This window comes from Fusarium redolens, assembly GCF_020744475.1.
Source record: "Fusarium redolens strain MPI-CAGE-AT-0023 chromosome Unknown BKA55scaffold_1, whole genome shotgun sequence".
NCBI lineage: Eukaryota > Fungi > Ascomycota > Sordariomycetes > Hypocreales > Nectriaceae > Fusarium > Fusarium redolens.
In genome coordinates this window covers 5406354-5433636 of record NW_025763664.1, presented here as the reverse complement: position 1 = coordinate 5433636, position 27283 = coordinate 5406354, and the positions used below count along the sequence as shown (strand labels likewise).

The following is a 27283-nucleotide window of genomic DNA, read 5'->3' as shown; positions in this document are numbered from 1 at the left end:
TCATTAACAAAGAACGATTGCTGATGCTTTGCGAGTGACTGTGGCCAACTTCGCGAAACCATTGCATAGCAGCCAGTGAAGGGATTGACTTGGAAACACCGTCGCTGATAGCTCACGTATGTTTTCAAACAGCTGCCGCGTGCTGGAGCAGTGGTTCACACCCACGCTCTTGGGTAGTCTCCAAATCACAGTGCCCCAAGACAACAGAGCCCATTGGGGTCTGTGTAGCAGGCTTAGTCAACGGAACGTACTGAGGTGCTTGTGTGGGGTATCCAAGACTAAAAATAGAGTTGTGAGGACTGGACAGAACTTGTCCAAAAATGCCGCAACAAGACAGACAAAAGCTTGGAGACAGAGGGATTTGAACCCCCGGCCTTTCGCAAGCATTTGAAACAATGCAAAGCGAACGTGATACCCCTACACCATATCCCCGTTTGTTGTTGAAGTAGCCTGAATTGTTTTGGAACATATTGTGGTGCTGAAAGTTCATTCCCATCGCTTGTCGGACTCTCACGAACGACACCCCACACCAGCTTTTCTGTTTCAAATGAGCATTCTATACACTCCTAAGCCTATGATTTTGAACTAGAAGAAGCTCTTTCTTTTCCAACTAGTGCTGTTGACCACGAACGAGAGGATATCTCACTTGTGGTTTTCGGCCTACCTCATATCACAATCCGGTTACCTCAGTGAAGAAATCATCATAAGGTTAGTGTTAATTTAGGAGCATTTAGGCCTAAATACTGAATATACTTGACAAATTTAGGCCAGTCTTGGTAAATTCTTAGTTATATTCTCATATCTCCGTGTAGTTCGACTATTGCTCACACCGGCAGTCAAGGCTATCGTGCTGTCTCGACACAAGGACAAGACGGTCCCGAATCTTGTCATCTATTTTGACTCTCTTTTAGCTCTCGTTAACTGTTCCTAGAGAATCCCGGTTCAACAAGCATACTAGTCTGGCAGCAGCTGTAACATACGTTCACGACTTGCTGCTCCTTGATGATATGCTCTGGTAACTACGGAAGAATCTTTACCACAATCACAACGATGGAAGATCATCCCATTCATGATACTTTCTTCTATGACTCGATGCATATCCCAGCTTTCATTTTATATTTTATCGTTACTCAACAGATTCAACATAGCAACTTGCCTCTTTCAGAACACGGTTCAGCTGTGATTTACTCCTAAGACTGGTCTGTTTAAGCGATTCAGTCAACATGTCGCTACGCGGCAGATAAGTGGAAGATGGTGGTCCTAAGTTTAGGAAGATTATTGACCAAGTTGTGCCTCAGCTTTGTGAACCTTATGGAATATTGAATAAAATCCCATGATGTTATAGTCTAAGTTCTTCACAATGTAAGTCTTCAGAGGAAAATGATCAATTTTACTCATATTCAAGCTACTTTGAAAGATACAGGAGAAAGTTAAACCTATCCACGCCCGAAGCTCTGCTCCAGCTATATTTCCATTATGTCATTCCACTCATCTCTTGGTTTGGTTCGGTCAGCGTGTCATTTATTTGACCTTGCTAACGACAAACTGGGCAGCAGCGTTGGCATCCTGGCTGTACGTCAAGTGGTCAGGGGTGATAGCAGCAGTACCGGCACAGACACCATCACCAGCGTGGCAGATGATCTTGACGCGGTCAGCAGGAACACCCTGGATAGCCTGTCGCTGGACTGCAAAGTTGTTAGTTTCTGAAGAAATGCTGAGCGCTGGAAGTGACTTACAAGGATCGCCAAAGTTGACAACGGCGGCAATCTTGCTAGTGGTGTCGGCGGGGAGAGATTTGGCTGCGTTGTGAACCAGCATAGCACCCTGTGAGTATCCAGACATGACGACCTTGGTCTTGGGGCACTTCTCGTAAGCCTGCTTAACAAGGCTCGCCCTATTTCTGTTAGCCATGCACAGTTTTACTAGCATCAAGGTAAACTTACATCTTCTGAGAACCGGCCTGGTCACCCATTTGCATAATACCACCAACGCTGGCGGCATACTCAACACCCTGGACAGCGAGCTTGTCGCTTCCGAGCTGCTGAGCAAGAGCCTGGAAGAAAGGAGGTCCGGCAGCAGTGCCGACGTTGCCCATCTCAGTGGTGCCGCGGGCGAAGATGACAGTTACGTCCTTGCAGTCGCCGCTGAGGCCGTTCTGAGTGGAACCACCGAAGCCACCGCTGCTGCCACCGGCAGATCCAAGGAAGCTGCCGAAGGGAGAGGTGGATGAGCTGCCCTCAGCGCGGGGAGTCTCGCTTGAGCCTGTGGGCTGAGAAGCGGGAGCGCTGGTTGAAGCACTGCCGGAGGTATCTCCAGAAGTGTCTCCTGATGTCTCTCCACCGGTAGAGCCTCCTGGGAGGAAGCTTGAGCCACCACCTCCGATAGGGAGAGTTGGGAGACCGCCGGTTGAGCCTCCAGAGCTGGGCAGACCTGGAATGCTAGGAAGACCTCCAGATGAACCTCCAGAGCTAGGAAGACCTGGGATGCTTGGAAGTCCGCCAGTAGAGTCGCCACCAGAGCTGGGAAGTCCAGGAAGACTGCCCTTGGAACCTCCAAAGCTGGGAATACCAGAGCCAAGGCCAGAACCGAGGCCAGAACCAAGGCCCTGTCGAGGAGCAATGGGACCAGCCACTGCAAAGGGCACGAGGGCGATGAGAACAGACTTGGAGAGCATAATGAATGAGGTCAAGTTTTAAACGAAAGAAGTTATTTAGAAACGAATGAATGCAAAGTTGCTGAGCTGAGTTGATCTGATTTCGTTATTTCGATGACTTTCATCCAGCTTATATGCTCTCAACTCCAACGCTCGAACCTCTCCTTCAACAACCCTGCATCGTGATAGATTCATCCAAACCTCGTACTTCATCCGCAAGGTCTTCCCGAGTTGGAAAGGCTTCCGAGGTTCTATCAATCTCTCACGACGGTGAGCCTTGCCTCAGATCATTCTTTTCCATGCCATTACTCAACAACCCTGGCCGGAAACCGTCTCGTAGATCGTGCATGTAAATCTCAAGGGTGACTTGGTAGGGGTAAGCTTGGATGATGAAACAGGACGAGGACAGATGAAACAGCGGCTTGGGCCGTGCAGTTGAAACGGCGTCTGAAGTTTGGGACTGGACAAAAAGAATGAGACAGGTTTCTGTAGAATTTTGGTGGGTGCTTTTTATGCTAGTTCGGGGCTCATTTATACGCCGAGTTTCACTGAGAAACAATGGGCCGCACGTTTCTTTGTTTGACGGTAGGCAAATCCGAAGTAGTAGTCAATGTGGAACGCATGGAGATACGACGGCTGTAGATCATGTAGTAAATAAACTTGATTGATTATTGAAGCCATTTTTGTTTTCTATCAACTGATCATGTCTGACTCGGACTGCGTTGTAGTTAAATTGCGTCTCGGGTATAACTCAGTTCGAGGAATAGTGCTATCCACACTGAAACTTAGCGAGGAGAGAAAAAAGAAGACAGAGTATTCATTCTTTATGATATATGACAAGTAAAACCGCTATGCTAAAAACATGACTGAGAAGAGTGCTGTCAAATCCTATTTGTTGCTCTCGTACAAATAATTCTCCTATTCGTGGAATACACACATAAACCTCCGTCATCAACATAAACACCACGTCTCACGACTCGCAATGTTAGACAATCTTGGCAAAAACGGTATATCAGGCGGCATGTTCCTTCTAGCTCACGAACTAGCAGGGCTCCCCTTTGGAGGCACGAGCTCAGTGGCCTCATCGTCCCTCTGATCAGCAAGACGGACCTTGATGCCCGCGTGCTGAGCGTAGACGCGGAGGCCAATCACGCACACGGCATTCCACGGCTGTTTCTTCTTCTGCCTGAGTCGGGGAAACAACGATGTGGATGATATATCGTCGTCTGAGCTCGAGGAACTATCGTCTGGTTCAGATGAGGACTCGGACGCTGAGTCTGAGCTGTCGAGGTCCGACTCTGAGGTTGGTTCTGTGGGAGGTGTGAAGACGGGGTTTGTGTCCATGCTTTGCATGGTTGTTCTTCTGCTGTGTTGGGGACTGTGATCTCGTGATGGTATTGGTGAGTTTGCGAGAGATGGAGGGCCTCTGCGGTCGGCAGTTGAAGATTTCGTGGTTGGATCACTTGAGTCTGCAGATCCTCTTTTCTTCTCTTCGGTTTCTTGGCTCGTATCAAATGAAGACGGGTCCCCTTTTGGCTCAGTTGGTGTTTCACCAAGAGTCGAGACTTCCAAGAGTGACTTGGAAGTCTCTTCTGGCCAAAATCCAGGCAGCGCCTTATCTGATTTGGCTCCAGTATCATCCTCTTTCTTGTTGGGCTCTTCTCCAACCTCCTTCTTTTGTGCGGGCTCCTCTTTTTCCTTTTCTTTCTCTTTCTTGGTCTTCTCCTTTTCAGTGTCCTTCTCATTGAGAGACCGATTATACTCATTCCTCATCTGTACCATCGCTGCTTCCATACGGGCCATGGCTTCTTCCATCTGTTTCTTCTTCTTTTCTTGCTTCTTACATTTGAGCTTCTTCTTCTTCTCGAGTTCTCGTTTCTTGCGGAGGGCCTCATCTTCGTCAACGATTCCGCCCTTGGCATGTGCGAGATCATATTGCAGACCGATCTGGCGTAATTTCTGAGGATTATTATCGGCTCCCATCTTGACCATCTTTTGGACAGTCGGGAGCCAATAATATCTCTCGGCTGTGATTTTGGGGATAACTTCATATGTACCTGGCTCGAGTTCGACCTCACAGTTGATCGAACGTCGATCCCACTTATGAACCGGACGAACCGAGCAGATGGGTGTCTTATCGTCAGCCGTCTTAAGCAGAAAGTGCAGAACAAATTCGTACTGCCCCTTCAAGTCTGTGAAGTAGCGTTCATCAAGCTGAGACTGTCAGTATGAGTTAATTTCACTAATTATCAACATACCTGTGAGAGGACAATAACCACCATGCCCTCTTCTTTGACCTCGACTATAAACTTCTTCTTAAGATAGCCGGTAAGCCAGGAGATGCTAACACTTGTCCATTGTTGAGCCACTGTCCATCGCTCATCGAAAAGACGAGTCCTATACATCCACTTGAAGTTATCGAGCATGTCGCTGAAAGACATCCAGAAGATTCCGTCGTCGCCAAACTGATGCTGAAGCTTTCTAATCATATGAGGAGTCCATTGCTTGGAGCCATCTGACCATGGGCCATGCCACTCGCCATGGCCATCTTCAGATTTCTGTCCCCAGGGGTTTCTGTATGTGTCAGTTGTCTGAGCCAAGCCAAGCCAAAACTGCAAGTCATATTTACCGAATCTTGACCAAGCGAACTTTATTGCCATCTTCATCTTCAACTTCGGCCACTTTGAGAATCGAGTATGCATGTCGCAACACAATTCCGTTGTTATGGTCCTCGCCTGGACCACCAGCAGACAAACCAAACACGAATTCTCCATCCTCGCCGTCAGATCCCAACATCTCACGCCACAATCTCTCCTTGCGGAGGACTCTGTTACCAGCGACCACAGTATTGACACCTCCTGTGAGGTCTTCGACTGCAGTGCCGGACCACCCACCATCCAGAGCATGATAGTCACCATGAACCTTGGCAAACTAGAATTGTCAGATCTCATCTTATAAATACAGGGGATAACTTACAGCTTTCTCAAGCAAGGTGAGCCAAGTTTCGTTGGGGTCCTCGCACTTGGCAAAGTACAAGGACTCGGAACCAGTTTGCTTCTGCTTCTTATAGAGTCGAGCTTTCTTACCCGTCGCATCGTAGACCTCACTATCTTCTCCAAAGTCCTTGTGCTTCAAGTAGAGATTATCGTCAACCACAGTCGAGATCCACTCTCCATCGCGGTTAAAGACGAAGCCGTAGACACCACATTCTTCATCCTTTGCGACACAAATCTTCTTCATTAAGTCTTTGCGATGAGCGATAGTTGCGAGAGCAGCCAGCCACCAGCAGTCGCCACCAGCACCTTGCTTGATATCTGCGCTGGAGAAGCCGCCAACTGTAAACTGAGGATTTTCGAAGATCCATGGAATGCGATGGACTGAACCTGGTCTGGAGTATCGAGAACCATAGTCCCTGCCGTTGAACATGCGTCTTTGCAGGTTGTTCTTGTTGACGTCAAGTTTATCGTCCTCTAGCTCGTCGCTGTTCTTCCGCGTGTTGCGATATCTCTTCATTCGCTGAATATTAGGTCCCTTTCCAGACGACAGTGGTTCATCATCACTGCTGTCCTCCTCATAGCGTCTTCCCATTAAACCATTGAGACAATTATCTTGGTAAGACGAAAAGTCGGTCTCTATATCAAAGTCTGGGTCGCTGAATTTGGCATTGGTTCGTTCACATTCCCGAACAATGGCTCTAACTCGAGCACGGCATTCTTTGGCAGCATCTTCATAGCTCTGTGCTGCATTGCGAGACTTGGGATAAGATGAGTCGGCGTCTGTAAGAAGTGACTCATAGAGGCTTTGAGGGAAGATGGAAGTGACCTTGCCTGGTGCCTTGGAGTGATACTTTGACCAGAACTTAGAAACAAGAGCTTGAGGGTTCAAGGGTTTACGCTTTGGCTTAGCAGGAGTCGGCTGCTGGCCAGGAGTAGGAGGAGTTGGCTTCATGATCAAGAATTAATTTTCAAGAGTTGAAATGTCTAAAGTGCATTGGAAACATTGGGGTCCCTATATAGCCTCTCAAGGCTTCTTCTTTGTAAAGATCGATTGGACGCCTTTGTCAGAGACGCAGTGACCTGTTTGGCTGATGATCACCAGGTAACAGCAGCATCGCCGTGTTGCACATGGGATTGCGCAAAGTATACTGAAAGTGCAGTGCATGTATCTTGGCCTGTAAGCCGCCGCTTTACGCTCTCTACCCGTACCGAGTCGGTTACAATATGCATCGTGAACAAGGCTGTGTCAGAAGAGGTGGTTGAAAGGGAGGGTGAAGTGCAGCAGGAAGCGTTACAGCTGATTAGGCAACAAAGGACAATGACTGGAGACGTCGAAAGATGATGGGTTCTTTGAGATCTGATAGGTTGATGACATGGACAATCACGGGTTGAAAGAGAGGCTCTTTGTAAGTGGCAGTGTTCAAAGAAGCGATGTAAGCTATTATTCGCTGATGATTGCAGATATCGGCCGAAACCGATGGTTTGTTATGAGAAATAAGGCTGAAATCGTTCGTCGCTGCAGTCAAGCGACCTACCCTAAAAGCAGCGAGTTGGGGGCCATTTACAACAGTCAGAACTAGAGCAATAGGTGCATGCCGAGAAGAGCACGAGGAAGTGAATTGCTTGATTTTATAAGCCTCACGTTAACAAAAGGCTGATCTAGTCCGTTTTGTTCAGATTTGAGGCCTTTGATTCACCTTCTGGAGCGGGATTGTCTGACGTCGTATTGCAGATAAAAAGGCGAATCAAAGATGAGTTGAACTCTGCCACGTCAGCAGGGAAGATGCCTCGTGGGAGCCTGGACGAGACAAGGGAGAAAAGATGAGGCTCAACAAGAGAAAAGGCAGAAAGGGAGGCTGATCCGGAATATGGTACGCCTGGACTGAGACGTATTCAGGTGGGATGTCCGGGTTGATTCAAACTCATAATGCCGAAGGAACCTCATGACCCAATAATTCATTGATCTTCGGACATTCAAAGCTGAGCACCTTCTGAAAAGAGTATCTTGATTCACTCGATTTACTTTGATGCAGACAATACAGTCAGTCAGTGCGCAACTTAGGTTTCGGTATAAATGCCTGATGCTGCTTTGACAGGTTTGATAGCCTCCACTTGGTTCAGTAATGGCCTTGTTTTGAGACGCTTCATGAGTCAGTTGATAACCGTTTTGCTTCACTTATTTCTGCAAGGTACCTAGTGATCGTCATTTTTTGGTAATTAATCAACCTAAAGCTTTCCCCTTTTCTTTCTCGGTCTTGTCCATTGCCGATTCCATGTTTTGAACAAACTCTAAACTGTGAATTCCATCGCGGAGCCGGAAATCTCGGAGTTTCTTACGGAACCGCACACAGTTCAAGAGCACAGAGAACTCATCGAGAGTTGTAAAACGTGGGACCGTAACCTTGGCGGTACAGTAGCGTACAGTATGGCGATGGATATGGAATGGAAAAGCCGTTGGACGACGAACTGTAGATAGGGAGAGTTAGAGACCGACTAAAGGTCCTGGCTTGAAGCTTGTTTCTTCCTTCATGTGGATTCTGGAATGGGAAGCCCTGCCTGAAACTGTCAATGTCAACGGTGCAACCAAGCCCAATGTGGTGAAGAAAGGGTTCGTCGTGGGCAGTTGGCGGGGATATGCCAATATGGGATGGGTATGGGAAAAAAAAGTAAGGCGAAAATGACCGACCGATGATGTAATCGACAAAAAAACTGAGCCAAGGACCCTGACATGGGAGTAGCTGAAACTGATGATGATTTTGGTGGTGATATTGAGAGGCAGCAGTATCAACAGCAGAAGACATATTCCATCTACTTAGGAGTCAAATAAAGAAAGAGTAAAACATGATCATCACATAGACTCTAATTACTTCCCCAATGATATTCTACAGACCCTCAATTGATCATTCTGCTGGCGGCATTATAAAAGACCCCTGCTTTTTCCACTGCCAAGCTCTTCTCCTGATCCGCTTCTTTTTGTCAACCCCGCCAATGCTACCTCCTAAACTCTCTCGCTTAAATTGTTAGTACACCTTATCACATCATGGCCTCCTCGGCTCTACCTCCGCCTAATACGGTCCTGATGTGCACATCGAGATCTTCCCTTTCTTCCCTTCTTCATCAAAACATCGACCCTCCCCCCATGAGCGTCATCACGACGTCGCACACAATCCACGAATACATGTCTCGACCTCACGTCCTCAATTTCTTTCCGATCTGGTCCTATTCGACTTCTCTCTGATCCGACCATAATCCCGTTTCCGATCATGGCCACGACTCCTCCTCCCGCCGCGGCTACAATCCTCCGAGACTCGAGACAGCCGACTCCTACTTCTCCTGTCGCTCCTACGCCGACTGCAGCTTCGACTGCAGTTCCTGTTCTTTTGACATCTGCTTCCGAATCGAGCGATGATGGCATTCGCTTGAGTCCGGCCGCTGCTCGCCGCTTCGCTCGCCGAAACCTCCGCCGCACATCTCCAACTCCCGACCTCGTCACTAGTCTCGTTCGACCGCCCTCGCCTGATACTTTTTATGTTGGAGCACAAGTCTCGCAGCAAGTTAGACAAGATGTCAGGGCTAGAATTGATCCTTCATATTCGGGTCTGTTGATACCGAATGTGAACTCGGATCGTCGAACCGGACCTCTGCTTCCTCCGCACCCGTCTTCTCTCGGAATTCCCAAACGATATGGCGGAAACTGCATCTTCGATATGTATTCTTTGACATATGTCAATGAACCAGATGCCAATTTACTCTGTCCTATCTGCCATGACCCTCTCGTGGATCCAGTTACAACTCCCTGCGATCATACATTCTGCTACCGATGCCTGCGACAAAGCATTGATTCTAGTCCTTCCGGAACGGCTTGTCCCATTGACCGAGAACCCCTGGCGTGGCCCAACTGCTTCAGTGCACCGCGGCTCATTCGCACTCAACTTAATAGTCTCAAAGTCAAGTGCCCGTATCACGCACGGGGTTGCAAATCGGAAGTTCGTCGTGAGGTAGTCGAAACACATGCTACGGCGGAATGTCGGTTCAAGGACTTCACTTGCCCCGGCGCTGATTGTGATAAGAGATTACGATCCAAACCCGAAGATGATACTTGTCCCCACAAGGAGGATAAGTGTTTGCACTGCAAAGTGACGATCGAGGCTACTGATCGCGAACTTCATTTGTTATCATGTCCGAACAGCAAAACTCGCTGCGAGACATGCTGGAAGCTCGTTTACCGCAGCCAGACCAAGGAGCACGACGAATTAGAATGCGAAGGTACTGTCATCAACTGTCAATATAGCGAGTTTGGTTGTCCAGCTCGTGCGATGCGCGGACAAATGGATGCTCATACTCTAGCTTGCGCATTCCACCCAGACACACCGTCAGGCATGATAATTCGCTCACAGCGGGAAATTATCGATTCCTACACCAACCTTGGTCAACAAGTGCAGCAACTCCAAACTCGCCAGGACGAGACAAATCAACGTATCACGGAATTCAACTCATCTCTCAGTCGCCGAGGTGTGGGCGATTCAGTAATGGGAGACAATCGTACCATACAAGACCTCGACGCTGGTTTCGAAGAAGTTCACCAGAACCTAACACACCTCGAGGCAAGGCAGAGTATGTGGACTATCAACCAAATCATGCCCATCCGTGAGGAGGTAACTGAACTGCGAAACAATATTAACATGATTCGAATGCATGTTAACTGGCTCCTGAACCGAAGCCGCGAAGAAGGCCGCATAAGAGCGGCCGCGAGCTCTGGATCCACGGCCACTTTGCAGAGGGACAGGTCGGTAGAAGGCCCTCGTCTCGCGGAACGTCGTCGGTCAGCCAGTGTCGAAGGAACAGATTTGCCCCGTCTGTGATTAGTGTTTTCTTCTTTTTCTTCTTTTCTTCTAATCTTTTTTTTTTGGCGTAATGGTTTATGGAATACCCCGGCATTTACATGTAGGCTTAGTCGGAAAAGGGATATGGTTCATTGAGCATCGGTGATAGTCTTTTATGGTAGATTTCTTTTAATCAGACGACTCAGGTTTGATAAAATCATTTGTGGTTTTGTGTTTGGATGCTCCTTGTGACACATTGCTTATTTTAAGACATGACGCTGCGTCACTCAAAGATCTTGAAGGCCTGACGTCAGGGGTCTAGAATTTCAGTCTTTTCGCATTTCGGTACATGGCGGGATGAACAAATAGTTGACGTTGACTTGAAAGAAGAGGATGGCTAGGTAATCATAAGAGATAAAACTTAACCTATGAAAGCAGGGTAAGATACAATTTTAGGTAAACTGCTCAAAGTTTACGATTTATCCTATATTTGTGCATCTTGATTGGTCTCTAAGAAAGTCCTGTAAAATATCAGATGCGAGTCTTAGATCTTAATCATGATACAGGAAATGCAGATTGTGTATCCTCAACTCTGTACCACCTCAGCTTAGACAGCGACCACATCAGTGCTCGGAAACCGTGGGCCACTTTATATTGCGGAGTTTAAGAGTGCTGCGGAGTTTGTGTGATGATTTGGCAGGCCAACATAAATCTTACGGCTTCAATGATAGACTCTTTATTCCACTGCTATCATCTATCATTTGAAATAATACTATTACCAATACCTCAGTGAATATTTCTTCCAGGTCCTTCTACACCAGTAGGCATCCAAAGTTTCAGCGCCAAATCTAAGAAGCAGCCACTAAAGCCTCACCGCCCCACCTCGAACCTCAAAGTTCCTAGGCCCAGCTCTGCCTGGAATTCCCCCACCCTAAGGTCCCCAGCTCATCATTATCAACGTACTACGTCTTTGTGAGGCTTGGGTCCACACCTCATCGATCTCGCCCATCTCACTCTCAGCCTCGCCATCCCATCTGAACCTCTTTCTTTCAACATAATTCTGGTCTTTTTTCACTTCCTCCCTCTTTCTCATCCGGAATTCGACTCGTAATCGCTATAATGGACCCCAACGAGCAACCCTCATGGGCTGGAGGCGATGCCCCAGACAAGGAGAAGATGGAACAGGCAAGTTGCGCCAACAGAGCTCATGATGGAGGGTTTATGCTAAGCTACAACGTCCAGATCCGCGCGAGACGTCTCGCCAAGCTAGGGACCTCAACGCCTGTGTCTGCCAAGTCAGACGAGAACAAGGCTCCCGATTCCGAATCGTCGAACCCCTCGCGCACGTCAACGCCGAAGCCGCAGCCGCCGCCCGCATCCGCTGATTCACGGCCCAAGATCAACGTCACTCCCGCTGCTCCGCCGGCATCTTCCAGTCCGAATCCCTTCGACAAGCTAGGGGTAAAGGCTGAGCCGTCGGGTTCAACAGGTACTTCCTCTGTGCATCGTAAAAGACTGGCATCTGAGATTGACGACGTCGCTCCAGCGGATCGACCCTCCCCCAAGCCATCCACCACTCAACCCGAGTCCGACGAATCCTATGCCGACCGAACATTGTCACAGATCTTCCGCATCACTGTGGACCCGCATAACATGGTCAACAGCAGTGGTCAACGGCTGACATTCCTCCCGAACCTGAACGAAGAACTAAACGAGGCCGGGGAGCCTTTGAAGCTGTCCGTGAACACGCTAGATCAAGCTCTTATGGAGGCGGCCAGCAGCTATCCGCATGATAAGCCCCTTATGAACTACTTCTTGCCATGCTGGAAGCGTGCTGTGAAAGCGTCGCTCCAGTTCAAGGGAACAGAGGGGCCCAAGTTCGAGGTGCATGAAGAGGCTAAGCGTTTGTGTATGAGCGGCTGTTTGTTTGCCCTGACCATGCCGGATCTCTATGGGTAAGCAATTTCACTGCGTCGGAGATATAATCCTGACGCCTCATGTAGCCGATCACCGAATCCTAAGCATGATACACTCATGCCATACCTCTTGAAGGGTGTACAGGACGAGAACGGCCTTTGCTTCAACTTCATACAGGAAGCTATCAAACGATTCGACGATGACGAGGCTTTCCCTGCTCTTTTCAATGATGCTATGGTACAGATCAGCAGCAAGCTGGGTACTATTTCTATGGACCAGGATTACAAGCCGTATATCCAGGCCATGTTGACGTACACCAGATTCCCTCCTCTAATCGTGAACCTCGCCAAACATCCAACCTTCAACATGGCTCAGTCAGCTGCTGGGATCGAAAAGCACACCCTCTTGGGTCCGTTCTTCCGCATCTCACCACTCCAGAATGAAGTCATCAAGAGCTATTTCCCTGGGGCGCGCGGTCTTGATAAGGGTAGAATCGCAAATGCACAAGACGCTCTGCGAATGGTGTTGAGAACACACCAAGACGATCTTTTTGCAATCACAAACGCCTTTATCCGGGCAGGCCAGGATACCAGATCTCGAACTCTGGACTGGTTCGCCTACATCATGAACTCAAATCACAAGAGGAGGGCACTACAAGTTGACCCTAGAGAGGTTGCTACCAACGGATTTATGATTAACGTGACCACGATTCTAGACCGATTTTGCGAGCCCTTCATGGATATGGATTTCAGCAAAGTAAACAAGATTGATGACAACTACTTCCGAAAGCAACCACGAATAAATATCGGCGACGAGACAAAGCTGAACGCAGACCAGTCATACGCAGATTCGTTCTATGCGAACAAGCTGCCAGGCGAAACTAATTTCATCTCGGAGGCCTTCTTCTTGACCCTAGCAGCGCATCACTATGGAAGTGAAGCCTGCAACTCCCAGCTGAAGAATTTGGACAGGGATATTAAGTATCTGGAGAAGCGAGTCAAAATAATGGAGGCAGACCGTATCAAGTTCGTGAACAATCCTGCTCAGCTTCAACAATATGACAAGGCGGTTCAGAGACACGTCGACGCTCTTGAGAAAAGCATTGCTGTCAAGCTTTCCATCGAGGGTGTCCTGCTTGATGAACGGATGCAGAGCACTTCATTGCGTTTCATGCGCATTGTGGCCGTGTGGTTGCTTCGCTTGGTGACTCGATCAGAGTACAAGCCTGGTCAAGAGTCGAAGGAGATACAGTATGTGCCCTGTTGCGCAATATGGATGATGATACTGACAACTGTAGACTCCCCCTTCCTGCGGAGAAGTCAGATGTATTCTCATGTCTTCCAGAGTATACGCTACAGAACATCGTGGACAATTTTAAGTTCATATTTAGGTTTGTTCACTACGCTGATATTCGGCAGGGACCTCAACTAACGACTTAATAGGTGGTTACCTAAGATTCTCCCCAGCGCTGTTGGCGATGAAATGATTGCGCTTTGCGTAACATTCCTTCGCTCAACTGAGTACATCAAGAACCCTTACCTTAAGTCCTCGTTGGTTTCACTACTCTTCTCGGCGACTTGGCCATTGATGCATCTCAAGCGAGGTGTTCTAGGTGACCAGCTTGTTGGCAGCCAGTTTGCCAATGATCACCTTCTCAAGGGCTTGATGAAATTTTACATCGAGTGCGAGTCAACAGGCGCGGATTCTGCTTTCTATGACAAGTTCAACATTCGATACGAGATCTTCCAAGTGATCAAATGTGTTTGGGTCAACGACCACTACAAGCGACAATTGACACGGGAGAGTCGGTCAGTAACCCCCACTGTCATTAGTTGAGATGAGGCTAACACCACTACAGAGTCAACAAGCAGTTCTTTGTCCAGTTTGTCAACATGTTGTTGAACGATGCTACTTATGTCTTGGACGAAGCTTTAACTAAGTTTCCCAAGATTCGTGCCATTGAGAAGGAACTTGAAGATCCGTCAATACCACAAGAGGATCGCCAGAAGAAGGAGGAGGAGATGCAACAACTGGCTAACCAGGCCACGTCTTTCATGCAGTTGGCCAATGAGACGCTTGAGATGATGAAGCTTTTCACAGAGGCTATGAGTGAAGCCTTCACTATGCCCGAAATTGTATCTCGTCTGGCGAGCATGCTTAACTACAACCTGGAGACGTTAGCAGGAAAGAAGGCGGCTGCCGAGCTCAGTGTTTCTAACAGAGACAAGTACCACTTCCGCCCTATCCAGATCATCTCAGACATTGTAGATATCTATCTCAACCTCGGCAACTCACCAGTCTTCATTGACGCCGTTGCTGCAGATGGTCGATCTTACAAGCCTGAAGTGCTGGAGCGCGTTTCACGCATTCTCATTTCCAAGCACCAGAAGGATCCCGCCGATGTTGCTCGCTGGGACAAGCTCAGGGTGAAGTTTGTCGACGCCAAGACACTCCTCGACCAAGCGGAACTCGACCTGGGTGACATCCCTGCCGAGTTTGAGGACCCCATCATGGGTGATCTCATGAAGGATCCTGTCTTGCTACCCAGCAAGCATATTGTTGACCGATCAACAATTGTCCAGCACCTTCTAAGCGATCCTAAGGATCCTTTCACAAGACAGGCCATGACTATCGATGATGCAATTCCACAAACGGAACTAAAAGAGAGGATTGAGCAGTGGCGAGAGGAGCGGGTGCAAGCTGCCAAGGACAAGTTGAAGAGCGATGCCATGGATACCACAGAGGGCTAAGATTATGCGAAGAAATGGTTTTGAAAAGGGTAATTATCTGAGTAGAGGTGTTCTGTTTGTCTGTCGGGGATAGGGCATGATGCATGTGTACTTCGCTTCGCTCATGGCGTGAGCACGGAGAACGGACTGCTTAGAAGGGATAGTTTACATGAGATGACAGACCAGGCATGATGACAAGCTGCGGTTCAGGAACTGTAACGCATTTTTAGATGATCAATATCTTGTCCCTCAGAAATGATAGCGAGTTGCATTTTCAATTAACCATCCTATCTGCATGCACATCAGGGTATTTCCGCCGTATCCCCTTCCCCTATCCCCAACGCCTTGACTTTTGAATCACAGCTCACGCCTTCAAATCCTTGTACTCCTCCAACACTTGCTCGAGCTCTTTGAGAATCTCCTGCTTACGCTCATCAGAGCACCAGCTTTCCTCGACGGCACCGCGGACGACCCATGCCCAGTCCTTAACGGAGAGGCTGAAGGTATCCTGGACGCGGCAGTAGACTTCCTGGACGTAGGCGCCAAAGTAAGCAGGATCGTCGCTGTTGACACTGAAGAGAACGCCAGCATCGAGGAACTTGCGCACAGGGGCATCGGCGAGTTCGGGCAGGTTGCAGAGGGCGACGTTGGACCAGGGGCAGAAAGTCAAGAGGGTGCGGTTGGCAGCCAGTCTCTTGAGAAGTTCGGGGTCTTGAGCAGCTGCGAGACCGTGGTCGATGCGCGAAACTTTGAGATGCTCAAGTGAGGCAGTGATGAAAGAGGGGGGTGCTTCCTCGCCAGCGTGAGTGGTGAGATGAGTACCAGTCTTTGCAACACGGGCATAGACTTCGGTGAAGAGCTCAGGAGGGAACGCTTTCTCGCTCGAGACCATGCCAAAGCCTGTCAGGGTACCATCGTTGAAGTGGCCGCGGTCCAGGAGAGTATCGACGAGAGCATGAGACTCAGGAACAGGCAGATGGCGAAGAATACAAACAATCAGCTCGACAGTAATGCCCAACTCCTTCTGAGCACGACGCTTGGCGGCTGCAAGTCCCGCAACGACGGTATCGTAGCTGACACCTCGAGCGATGTGCGCCTGAGGATCGAAGAAGATCTCAGCATGTCGGACCTTCTCACTCGCAGCACGCTGGAAATACTGGTACGCAAGAGTCTCAAAGTCGTTCTCCGTGATAAGCACGCTCATCCCGAGGTAGTAGTAGTGCAGGAAATCATCGAGACATGTGAATCTTCCATAGCGCTCTCGCAACTTATCAGCCGACTCATAGACAGGGTCTTCTGGCAGTTTGATGCCGTTCTTTTCAGCGAGGGAGAAGAGAAGCTCAGGCTCAAGAGTCCCCTCGATATGGAGATGCTGCTCGACCTTTGGCAAAGCCTTGAGGAAGCTGTGGAACTGAGATTTGCACATATTGATTTGCCGATGCCAAGGATTTGAAGCTCTAGAGAGATCAAGTTTATCTCGTCTCGGTGAGTTCTTGGGATTATCACTGCGATCCTTCTTCTTTTTTTTTTCAACTTCACCAAAATGACAGAGGCAATTGGTCTGTGGAGAATTCGAATTCGCACCGATTGATCAAGTTTTGACAATGGAACTCGATAGGCCCAGGCCCAGATTGATTAGGCATCTCGTCCAATAAAAGCACGTAGACTTGCGGGAGCTCCCGGCCCCGTTAAAGTCATTGTTTTGAGGTTTCATTCAATATGATCTCGAAAGTACATACTGCGTAGATATATTAATTGTATGTATATACGTATGTGTACACAAAGTAGTATTCCATCGATGAAATGGTCGTTATACTAACTTGGTTGATCTCGATGTGTTGAGACAGGTATCTTGCTTGGCAAGCTTGGTAAGCGACTTGTCATAGTGACAGAGGTCGACATGGGATCTGTGGGCTGAAATGAGTGCCGGAATCTCTTTCCATTCTGTTAATTGAAATTCCTTTCAAAGTCCACTGATCATCGCATCAAGTGCTGACCTCGGGTACTAGTCCCGGCTTAGTGGTCAATTAGCATCCTACGTCTTGTGCCTAGTTGTCTGTTGGGCCATGGCACATGCACAAAGGAGGTGAATCACTTTTTCTGCAACTCCACGGCCTGAGACTGCACAAGTCTCTCCACCTTCTGAGGCTTCTTCTCATTCCCTCCTCAGATGCCAGTCTCTTGAGGTTCTTGACCGTCACTTGACTATCCAGAGCGGCTTATCGTGCCACCCCTGAACCGTCCATTCCCAGGAATAGGGATGTACTCCCGTTCCGACATCCGCGCCAAAAGCAAAGGAACCTTGTCCAATACAGCACAGTACATTACAACCTCAGGAATAGACAGGCTGGGATACCAATGGCTTGCGGATCCTAAAATCCACATCTCAGCACTCTCAAACGCCAAGCAAACTTTGAGAGGCAATTCTCTCATATTGATTACTTCGAGTTTTTCCTGCCTCGCTCTGGGCTCCGTGTTGGGTATCGCCAAATTCTGCGCGAGCTTCTGTGCCAGCTTAGCATCGGTGCTGATGATGATGTAGTATTTCCGTCTCAATGCCAAGACGTTTTGTGTCCTCCCGAACATGGACTCAAAGGATGTGGGTGTCAGGGGAATCGATTGACAGCAACTTACTGGCTAGAATTGCCGGCTTATCGTTCCCTGCTGTAGGAGCCGTATGCGTGCACGCCGAGAAGGGAGAATGGTCCTCTGATCTTGACTCGCCTCAGCTTTCAGCTAGGTTGCTACCCTCGTAAGGACATGTAGCATCTTATCCGCCAAAGAGTGTAACGGTGCGAATCGGAATAGTTCCCATGATCACAATCGGATGTGCATGAGGATTCACGACATCTGTAGGGTGACATGCGCTATCTACAGTAGCTTCTCTCTCTTCCCAACAGGCAATGCCATTATAGAGCACGCTTTCACCATGTTAGATTTTCGGATTCTCGGAAATATCGATTCCTAACAGAGGTGGAAAAGGCCGGTTCCCTGTCTTCTCATGGACACTACTACATGGCTCAGTTTCAGACATTGCGGGGGTTGGTTGGATCTGTGCCGCCATGATGAGATGTAGGGACCCAAATACGTGCCATTGATGAGTTTCTTCCGACAGACAAGTCCGGAATATCATCCAACTCGGCCTTTGCTGTCGAGAATGGACGACCCAGTCGTGTTTCTGATCTGAAGAGGATATAAGTCTCCGTGTGATTTCCCTCCAATAGAATACACACAATCTCGAACGCCTCTTGAATACATTATCTGTCAGGGAGTCGTGTATTTAATATTAGTAAGAGATAGGATTGATAACTCTCGCTCGTTGAAAGCGACATGACGAGAAATCGACCAGAGCTGTCTGATACCATACCTATACACCTGCTTGAGGACTAGTCGCAATGTCGGTGGCGCCATTCCGTTCGGTAGCTTATATAACTGGCAGATGGGCATCGGAGCACAGGTGTCCCGTTAACTAGTTATACTAGTGTGCATTATTATCGCGCCTGGCATACGCTTTGATGATTGAGAACACAGACCAACAAAGTTGAGGGTCCAGTCGCAAGTTTCCAAGCCAAACTTCAACTCGGTCCAGCAGACAAATACAGACGTTTCGGGCCGTGGACAACGCTATAGATCTGCTTGTCCGGGACGTTCATTCGTCCTTGGCATAAGTCGGTTAACCGATGGAGTTCTAATCTATCACGATGGAGCTGGTCCTGGAAGCTAGGCCATGTGGAACAGGGTACGTAAGCTCCAGGAGTCATGGGGGACGAGGATGTTGAATTGAGGATAAGCCTGCTTGGTCTGTTCGCCGAGTGAGTGGAGAGAAGGGGCAGAGCATCCCAGTCAAGGACGGCTAGAATGTCTCAAGAACCGATTAGCAACCAAACATCGGGCGGAGGAGCCACATGCTAATTGGACCAAGCTTTGCCGGCACTTTGACCAGGCAAATGGATCAGATAGCTAGTCGAGTGGCTAGAGGGCATATTGTACTCCGTACGGAGAATTGTTCAGAATAAGGTGAAGAATGCGGAATACCATCTTCCTCAATGATTCATGTCAAATGCTCAAAGCCTTGTGCTAGTCTCAGCTTGTGGCGGCCCTATAATTTAGCGGTGCTTGAAATTGCGACTGTTGTTGTGCCACACAGCTGCCTGCATACTTACCAGTGAGAAGTAATCGAGCTGAGGGAGAAAAAAGCTTGGCCTTGATGCTTATCCAACTGTCATAATCTTTCTCCGCGATCCGTACGGTAAAAACACGTGGATTGACGTGGTTCTGAAGGCCAAATTCGCGTATCCAACCAGGCGATTACCGTATGCCTAGTCCGAAAACCAGGTTACTGGAGAATATGAAGCCCCTCCAAACCCATGGCGGGATATAGTGAGATGTGGGTCTTGATCAGCCCCAACGAAACCAATTGAAGAGTGAGGTGCAACAGATCCGTCTTCTATCATTGGTCATTGTGATTAACCTGACATGTAAACGTTTTTGTGGCTTAAGCTCATCGTCTTGAATAGGAAGGATGAACCGCCGAAAAGTGACAGAAGGTATTTCAAGAATACATCTAATTGCAATATGTTGATCAATCATGCCCACATCAGCTGCCTTTCGATGTTTTTGAGTCAGTCGAAACGGCAAAGACTATAACGGCTGGCAGGAAGAAGAATGAATAACAAGTGCGGATGTATGCAGCCGGTGGTGGTGATTCGAGCTGCCACATTCCATCGCTCAAGAATTTTGCCGATTGCTCTCGAGCCCCTGGAGTCAATTCCTAGCTGAGTTTCGTTGCGCGGCGCCGCGCGGTTCGTGAAGGCTCATTCAGTCATCCAGGAGGAAATCCCGATGGGCCAATCTTCAACTACTGGCTGTCAAATTTGATCAACTCTCAGGCACTCGGGGTCTTTCGCTTGTTGAAAACCATGCAGAGTCTGTGTGATACTCGAACCGAGTTGGATAATGTCCTATCCGTGTCAGGGACTGACTTTGATACTCAAGAGCGCGACTCATTCCCGGGCGACAAGGCCCATAAACGAAGGACGGGCCGATGAAACAAAGGCTTGACCTTTAAATCCGTGCCAACGGGTATGTTTGATCGCCAAATCCGTCTCTTCTCAGGTGGCTGTTGAAAATGCAAGGTTCTTGGCCGGGTGAAGAAGCTCAGACTGATGGAATAGGCGAGTCGTTTGAAGAAATGGGATTGAACTCCGACGGAGAATATGAGGGGAGATAGGAAACGGTGAAGTAGACCTAGTAGTGGGATTGATGAATCAACAGATGAAGCAGGGGAAGTTTTTTAGTTGATGTTGAAATTTGAGCAGGGGAATAGGGTAAGTAATACAGGTAAATGTTCGTAATATGGTCCTTCCTGCCCATTCCATGGGTTAGTAGGTTTGCTCACAGGGAGATGTACAGATACTCAAACGGCAGGAGTTAATCTTCAACTTTATCTACTATAGGCAGGTACTAAATTCCCGACCGATCGAAGAAGGAACCATCTCAGAGACACTGGGTTGAGTATCTTCTTTCCCTTCCTGAATTAACCAAGCCCAAGCCCAAGCCCAAGGAAAGTCGCTACTTCGCATCGGGTACTGTATGAACAGAGAAACACGGCAGGTGCCGCACGGTGAGACCCCTGTAGCAAGGCAACCTTAACTTTACCTTCCCTGTCTACAGCGTAAACCTGAGGCTCGCCTAAGTTGTATCGCGGCATGCATTCCCCCCGCCAACAACGTTATTTTCATGTTCCTTTCAACTCCTATTTGTGAATTCAAAAAAGATACTTCCGCTTCCGCTTCCGCTTCAGCTTCAGCCTGCATCTATGGCTCGCTCTCTCGCGCGCATGCGAGTGCCGACTACTGTATCAATAATACGGTGCGATAGCTCACACCAAAACCGCCTCCGAGATCGTGGTCCCTGCTGCAAGACGATAGTCTATGTATGTATGTATATGGCACCCTTTCTACGGTAGTCAGCATCCGAAACCACAACTCGAATCTCAGCCCACACGGCCCCCACCCCCTCGATCTTGACAAGGGCACACGCCAAATGTTAGCAGCGAATGAGGACCTTGCCTTCATCACCCCAATTCGCGATCCGATGCTCTGCCAAGTATTCGTAGTGCAGCGTTTGCTGTTATGCCAAACTACGTACGGATACTCGATACATGCAATGCACCGAGCAGAGTATACCGGTTCGGCCCCGCTGCCTCCGCTGGCGGACCATCTGTTTCCACTTCAATCGACCGTTGGCAGACGCCGCAAAGGATTGCTTTTAGTTTGAGGCGCGTGACAGCTCCTCAAAGCGAAGCGCCCCTGCCGCCACTAAATATGAACCAGTTGTCTGTGGTCCATGTCCATGTCGCCGGTTCTCTGAATTGTAGGGATTGACTTGCATACGGATCAGACTTGGCTGGACAACTAACTCATCTCGTCTCAACTCTATCCTGGCATCGAAGCACTGCCTCTGCCCTTCTGGAATTTTAGAATACGTATGGATGTACCAGCATACGACGCGGGCCCGCATCTCTCCCACTTCACTTGGTCTTGGGCGTGGACTTGATAGGATGTCTAAAGAGAGCAAGCCACTCAAATCTCCAACGCCGGTTGCTCGCCGACCTGTGCTTTCTTACAGTATGCCCCTGCCTTCTGTTACATACAAGGCGGGTCATGGTCCGCGCAGCACTGTATGTATTGATGATTGTACAGTCCTGTGGAGTATGAAATCTTTGAACTCTTCAAGGCCTTGGACGCTATAATATGCATTCCCTACCGAGTGCCTTAGTGTCCTAGCTGAATGATATGCTTGCTTGTATGGTACAGTTTATTTTAACTTTCATTCCTCGTGCTGACCAGATATCGAGATCCTGCCCTTCCATATAGGGCCCGGGCGAGCCACCCGTCCAACCCTTCCCTTCCCGGCGGTTCACTCGGCTCTAGCCCGAATCCCCACTGCGACCCTGACTGGGGATTCGTCATCCGCATCCCACCCACGGCGGCGGATATAACCGTCCCATTGGCGAACACCTGGACAAGGTGGCACCTTCGGAAACCATCATGACCGAACCCATGCCCTCCGGCAGGCCGTGTGCCCAACGGCAGCTTGCAGCCTTCTAAGTCGGCCAGCAAACGATTCCAGTCCACCAGCTCGGCGCAAAGCCTCGAATGGGCCAAGGGCCATTGTAATCGACATGCTCGGACTGCACACAAACGCGAGAGCGACTATTCTAGTTCCCGTCTACATCACCATTCTATCCCTGGCCTCAAACTGCCTATCGGCTGCTGACGCCACATATCTGGCATGACAACCATGAATCAGGAGTTAGTGAGCCTTGCACAGTCCAGCACTGGTTGAGCTCCACTAGTCAAGCAGTCAGATAGTAGCCAGATACCGCTGAACCATGCTAGACCGCACAGACGATGTGTTTCAGTTCTGAGACTACACCCTGATGTGTGCAATCGCTTGCAAACATGTCACTATCACGTTAGTAATTCGGTTCGATCGATATATACGAACTTTGACTGCAGTTCTGTTGCATATTATTGCAAGGTATTATGTCCGGGGAGTCTGGGAATAGATCTGGTTATTATAGTGGCATTTCATACATTAAAATCAAGCCAACGTTTCTGAGACCGGAGGTTGAGATTCGGCGAATTTTCTGGGCCTCATCTACGAATACCTGACCGACCTTACTACAACAAGGCACGCCGATCTAGGCGCGGGGGTAGCACATGGCATCGCGGATAACACAAGGCAAAGATGACCGAATATTGACCGGCTTGTTTGTGCATAGCATCTCCGGAAGTACCAAGCTTTTCTCAGCACGAGAAAAGCGTGGTTCAGACGGGCATATCGGTCAGCACAGCGCCGGGAAATGGCTCACTCAGTCGTTGGTCACTGAGCTTATAGTGCGCTTACTGAACCAACCAATCTTGGAGGGCATATACTCTATAGTCGTCCGCGTGCCGTGCATAGCTGGGAGCAATTGACGCACAGGGCCTTGTTGATTATCAGGTCCAAGATCTCACTACGGTCCCGAGTTCTGACATCCGAGGGTGGCATTGGCTTGGAACAAGCACTTGTCTTGTTGGATCGATGGATATATTACTAGGGTCTGGGATTATGACTAGCAACATATTCCAGGATGCCCGTCTCCGCTCGAAACACATTAGCGGCCATGGCTGATCTCTCAACAGCCCTGCTCAGCCAACTCGTCAAGGGTCTGGCCACCCCTCCCCCCAATTTACCATCGCCTGGCCCAGATAATATTTCCGAATCTGCGTTAACGCGCGGAGAGCCCCGGATCACGGACCAGCGCCACTAACACGGTGCTGCTGCTGCTGTTGTGCCCGCCCAGGTAGCTAGTGACGAGCAGCGATATACCTGCCTGCAGGCGCCTCTTCTTCCATGCGGTACATTTCCTCTTTCTCTCAGCCTAGTCGCCGTGAGCCAAACCTAACGACGTCAGCTCCGGCCTCGTGGCCTCGCCTTTTCTTTTCTTCCTCGCAGGCCCTTCCAGAACAACAGATTGTCCCGGGTTTCTAAGGCTGCGACTTCAACACACAGCCAACGCTCTTGAAGTCACTCGTTCTAACTTGGCCAGTACTCCGAGCCTCAGATACTCGCCTACCACTGGAACTTTGGACCCCAAACAGACATTCTAAGTCTAGAAGGAGGTGCTATCAGGTACAACGGTAACGGCCTAGAGCTTTGCTTAGCCGTTCCTGGTCCAGGCATTGTAGTTTGGGAAACCCGCAATCTATTCCTAGTGTTAAACAAGGTGATGAGCCGAATAACTACTTCGGAGCAAAAAGGTCTCGGGTTACACCGCTTCGCAACACTGAAGATATCCCTTTCGCAGAGACGAATTCACACTGTTGATTGTGGACTAGGACACTGGCGGCAAAGATTGGAGGCTCCGTTGCAGGGTTAATTGACAAACAAACGGCATATCCTAGCTTCTTCTTTCCGGGCAAAGCGAGAAACGGGAGTTTGCCCACTTTGTACTTGACGACCTGCAGCTTTTGTTCAACAGAGTTACCTTTATGCTCGTTGACCGACGCCCCCCTAACGTTCATCCCGTTGGGGGACCTTTTGAGGCTTCCTCGACAAACCCTAGTAGAGGCTGGGCACCGAGAGGGCATCCAGCTATGTCAACACCACAGAACGTTTATGCCCGCTCGCCCAATCTCTCAAACAGATCCTACGACTCGTCTTCAGTCTCATCTGCAACTTCCCCCAAATCTTTGTCTCAGTTTGCGCCAGGGGCCATGAGTACCAACCCACGCTTGAATGTTCCGGCAACGCCCCAACCCATTGGCATCCCCCCTTTACCTCCAGTCAGTCAGGGCTTTCAATCGTACGGCCCAATGACCACATCGTCTTCTCTTGGTCACGATTCACTCGCTTCGAATGAATCAGTGGCCAGTACTCCGGGACCATCAGCCACCCATTTAACAGGACCAGGCGTTCAGGGACAGAAGAGAGCATATCGACAGCGAAGGAAGGACCCCAGTTGCGATGCTTGTCGAGAAAGAAAGGTGAAATGTGACGCAACCGAGACGACAAGTTGCTCGGAGTGCTCGAGTCGAAATGTCAAATGTCAATTCACAAAGGAGACGAACCGGCGTATGTCATCTATCAAACAGGTGCAGGACTTGGAGAAGCAAATGGAACGGGTGAAGAGGGAGAACAGTGGATTGCGTCGCATGCTTCAGGATCGAGAAGGGCCCATGGACCTTGATGCTGAAGGGGGTGATGAGAACAGCTCCAGCTTACCAGCCATTGGATCCGAACCGAAGCGACGAAAGAGACCGGCACCAGTTCCAGAGCTAGCGAGAGCGAGGGCCAATGTACGCGACTTCTCGAGAGGTATCTGGAAACTCCCGGCCCAGTATCGTGAACGAGCCCCTATATTCTTCGATCCCTCGAGACCAGAGCTACCGGCTAGGCACGTGGTAGACCAACTGCTGCACGCCTACTGCAACTCGTCCCACTCCATGTTTCCGATCATACACATGCCATCGTTTCGAACTACTATCAACGACCTGTACAACAGCAATGCGTCCAACAGAATGTCCCCCACTTGGCTTTCAATGTTCTTCGCGGTCCTGGCAACTGGCAGTCTCTTCAGTCCAACATCAAGCTCTCAGCCAAACTCCTTTTACGAACCTGCCGAATATCTTGAGATGGCCAACAAGATGATTGACCCATGGGCTAATGACTTTACTCTGGAACATGCCCGGGCACTAACATTAGTAACTCTCTGCCTGAACGAGATGAACCTGAAGTCAGCGGCTTGGGGGTGGCTGGGTAGGGCTGTCCGTGTTTCCCAAGATCTCGGCATGCACGTGGAATCAGGGCCATGGCCAGTGATTGAAGGAGAGATGCGACGCAGGACCTGGTGGATGATATACATAATGGACAGGACCTTGGCGACTGAACTGAGCCGACCCGTGATGATCAACGACGACGACTGCGATGTGTCATTGCCAGCCGGGGTTGACGATCAGTTTATCCACGAAGGGGGCATGTTGGTACCTACGGGAGCGGAACCTTTGACTCACTCTCTGCTCGCCGTTATCCATGTCGTACGATCGTATTCATCGCTTCTTACAGCACTGACACCACAGTCGATGCCATCGGTTCATCTTTCAACCCTTGACACCCATCTGAAGAAATGCCTGAACACCTTTCCTCCAGCATGCGACCCTGCGAGCAGTGTGCCCCTTGCACCCGGCTTTCTAGCTCCGTTGGCATACCTATTTCACGCTCGTCTTCTCCTACATCGGCATCATCTCGACCCTGGATACCCCCTCGAGGCTCGGATGGCTTCTCTTGAAAGCTGCACTCACATTGCTCTCGAAACCGTATCTCTCCTCCATCGATTAAACGGAAGCCTCATGGCCGACAGTGCAACTACCTTGTTGACCACGCACATATTTCGCTGTGCGCTCTTCCTTCTTCTTACAGGCTACATAGACCCTGCAGTGACGGCTGTGAGAGCACTGGCTTCCATCGATCGACAAAGGGATATCACAATCGCATGCGGCCGTTACTTGTCGTTCTTTGTATCCGCTTTGACAGCCAAGAGAGTTGAGTGTACAAACTACCTAACAAGGACTGCCCCGCCGCACTTTGGTTCTTCAAGGCCATCTATCGACCAAGCAGCTCTTCTACAGATGTTGTCACGCGACGAAGATTTGATTGTATACGTTTCCGCCGATCTTCAGGCATCAACTGATGCTTCGTGGCTTTGGGCAGGCCTAGAGCGAGAAGTCCATTTACACCAGTCCCCCTCGCCGTTTCAGCATCCCGCCTCGGCCAGCAGAAACGAGCTATTCAGTCCTGAGGCTCGTACAGGATTGGATGAAGTCGACAACAAAGATTGGGGCGGATGGGCAAGGCTTGAGACTGCTGTCCGAGGACTGGATGGTATGCCAGCTACGACTCCAACCCCCTCGAGTGCAACTTGGACGCTACCTCCGCCCATCAAGAGCGAGACGCCTGGCCCAGCGGTGGAACTCCCAAGGTTAGGTGATGTATCGCGTTTTGGCTCCGAGATACCCAAGTTGGGCGAGGGAAGTACAGCGGTGAGTCCTGTCGCAGGGGGCAGCAGGACACCGAGTGGAAGCGCAGCCGCCCCAACTACCAGCAAAGAGCGATTGAGTATCGCCAACATTATATAAAGAGTTTGGCGGGGAATTATGAAAGCGATTTTTTAATGTTTATTTATGAGGCTTGTCTTCCTTGTCTAGTGCTGGAAGCTGGCTCACCTGCAAAAGTTGAAGGAACAAGGCGCATATAAATAGCCTGGTTTTGGTGCATTCTGTTTTGACATGGCGTCCTGATATTTTATTGCGTATAGCTGCTCCCGGGCAGTACAGTACTGCCCGGGAAGAATCTGTACGAAGATACCACGCGCTGCATGAGATGAGTATAGGATTTTGCATAGCACAGAGGCGCACCCGGCGTTGTTGGGACATAATCCATAGAGCTGTACACTTTCTGCAACGGTTATAATGGATACACGAATTTACCGTTTGTGTGGTAGCACAAGATGTGCGAGACAAGTTTCAGCTTGAATATCCCATCAAAACCGTTTCATTTATATTCCGGTGTCAATTCGAAGAGCAAAATGCGTGAACATTTGTGAATGTGAATATGTCG

At 49.3% G+C, this 27283-nt stretch overlaps 6 protein-coding genes and 1 non-coding gene across 7 annotated transcripts; 3 read left to right on the top strand and 4 right to left on the bottom strand.

The window, feature by feature from the left end:
- Window positions 1–346: 346 nt before the first annotated feature.
- On the bottom strand, window positions 347–432 carry BKA55DRAFT_t20. Its single transcript has one exon. It is a non-coding gene; the product is annotated as a tRNA-Ala (tRNA).
- A 925-nt stretch (window positions 433–1357) lies between these two features.
- BKA55DRAFT_57842 (cutinase-domain-containing protein) lies at window positions 1358–2900 on the bottom strand. Its single transcript, XM_046193708.1, has 2 exons — window positions 1944–2900; window positions 1358–1894 (listed from the first exon to the last, which is right to left on the bottom strand). Exons 1-2 carry the CDS (start codon window positions 2672–2674, stop codon window positions 1522–1524), a joined length of 1104 nt encoding a protein of 367 aa, XP_046057462.1. The 5' UTR covers window positions 2675–2900; the 3' UTR covers window positions 1358–1521.
- Window positions 2901–3504: 604 nt separating this feature from the next.
- On the bottom strand, window positions 3505–6811 carry BKA55DRAFT_57788 (uncharacterized protein). The gene is made up of 4 exons (XM_046193642.1): window positions 5630–6811; window positions 5283–5584; window positions 4912–5227; window positions 3505–4873 (listed from the first exon to the last, which is right to left on the bottom strand). Exons 1-4 carry the CDS (start codon window positions 6599–6601, stop codon window positions 3689–3691), a joined length of 2775 nt encoding a protein of 924 aa, XP_046057461.1. The 5' UTR covers window positions 6602–6811; the 3' UTR covers window positions 3505–3688.
- A 2101-nt stretch (window positions 6812–8912) lies between these two features.
- On the top strand, window positions 8913–10511 carry BKA55DRAFT_533281 (uncharacterized protein; the record flags this gene model as incomplete). The annotated part of the gene is made up of 1 exon (XM_046189442.1): window positions 8913–10511. One exon carries the CDS (start codon window positions 8913–8915, stop codon window positions 10509–10511), a length of 1599 nt encoding a protein of 532 aa, XP_046057460.1.
- A 902-nt stretch (window positions 10512–11413) lies between these two features.
- On the top strand, window positions 11414–15384 carry BKA55DRAFT_552442 (ubiquitin elongating factor core-domain-containing protein). Its single transcript, XM_046191432.1, has 6 exons — window positions 11414–11657; window positions 11715–12427; window positions 12476–13639; window positions 13687–13779; window positions 13832–14197; window positions 14248–15384. Exons 1-6 carry the CDS (start codon window positions 11592–11594, stop codon window positions 15137–15139), a joined length of 3294 nt encoding a protein of 1097 aa, XP_046057459.1. The 5' UTR covers window positions 11414–11591; the 3' UTR covers window positions 15140–15384.
- Window positions 15385–16841, bottom strand: BKA55DRAFT_552436 (uncharacterized protein). The gene has a single exon (XM_046191431.1). The coding sequence runs from the start codon at window positions 16542–16544 to the stop codon at window positions 15483–15485; it is 1062 nt and encodes a 353-aa protein (XP_046057458.1). The 5' UTR covers window positions 16545–16841; the 3' UTR covers window positions 15385–15482.
- A 7423-nt stretch (window positions 16842–24264) lies between these two features.
- On the top strand, window positions 24265–26802 carry BKA55DRAFT_589075 (fungal-specific transcription factor domain-containing protein; the record flags this gene model as incomplete). Its single annotated transcript, XM_046194879.1, has 1 exon — window positions 24265–26802. One exon carries the CDS (start codon window positions 24265–24267, stop codon window positions 26800–26802), a length of 2538 nt encoding a protein of 845 aa, XP_046057457.1.
- Window positions 26803–27283: the final 481 nt, after the last annotated feature.

Bases quoted from the DNA above. Each gene is read 5' to 3' on its own strand.
- BKA55DRAFT_57788 (XM_046193642.1), bottom strand. From the start codon at position 6,601: ATGAAGCCAACTCCTCCTACTCCTGGCCAGCAGCCGACTCCTGCTAAG. The intron at 5,585-5,629 runs GTAAGTTATCCC...TGACAATTCTAG, and splicing joins TCACCTTGCTTGAGAAAGCT to TTTGCCAAGGTTCATGGTGA. The intron at 5,228-5,282 runs GTAAATATGACT...TGACACATACAG, and splicing joins GTTCGCTTGGTCAAGATTCG to AAACCCCTGGGGACAGAAAT.
- BKA55DRAFT_552442 (XM_046191432.1), top strand. From the start codon at position 11,592: ATGGACCCCAACGAGCAACCCTCATGGGCTGGAGGCGATGCCCCAGAC. The intron at 11,658-11,714 runs GCAAGTTGCGCC...TACAACGTCCAG, and splicing joins ACAAGGAGAAGATGGAACAG to ATCCGCGCGAGACGTCTCGC. The intron at 13,780-13,831 runs GTTTGTTCACTA...ACGACTTAATAG, and splicing joins AATTTTAAGTTCATATTTAG to GTGGTTACCTAAGATTCTCC.
- BKA55DRAFT_57842 (XM_046193708.1), bottom strand. From the start codon at position 2,674: ATGCTCTCCAAGTCTGTTCTCATCGCCCTCGTGCCCTTTGCAGTGGCT. The intron at 1,895-1,943 runs GTAAGTTTACCT...TAACAGAAATAG, and splicing joins CAGGCCGGTTCTCAGAAGAT to GGCGAGCCTTGTTAAGCAGG.
- BKA55DRAFT_552436 (XM_046191431.1), bottom strand. From the start codon at position 16,544: ATGTGCAAATCTCAGTTCCACAGCTTCCTCAAGGCTTTGCCAAAGGTC.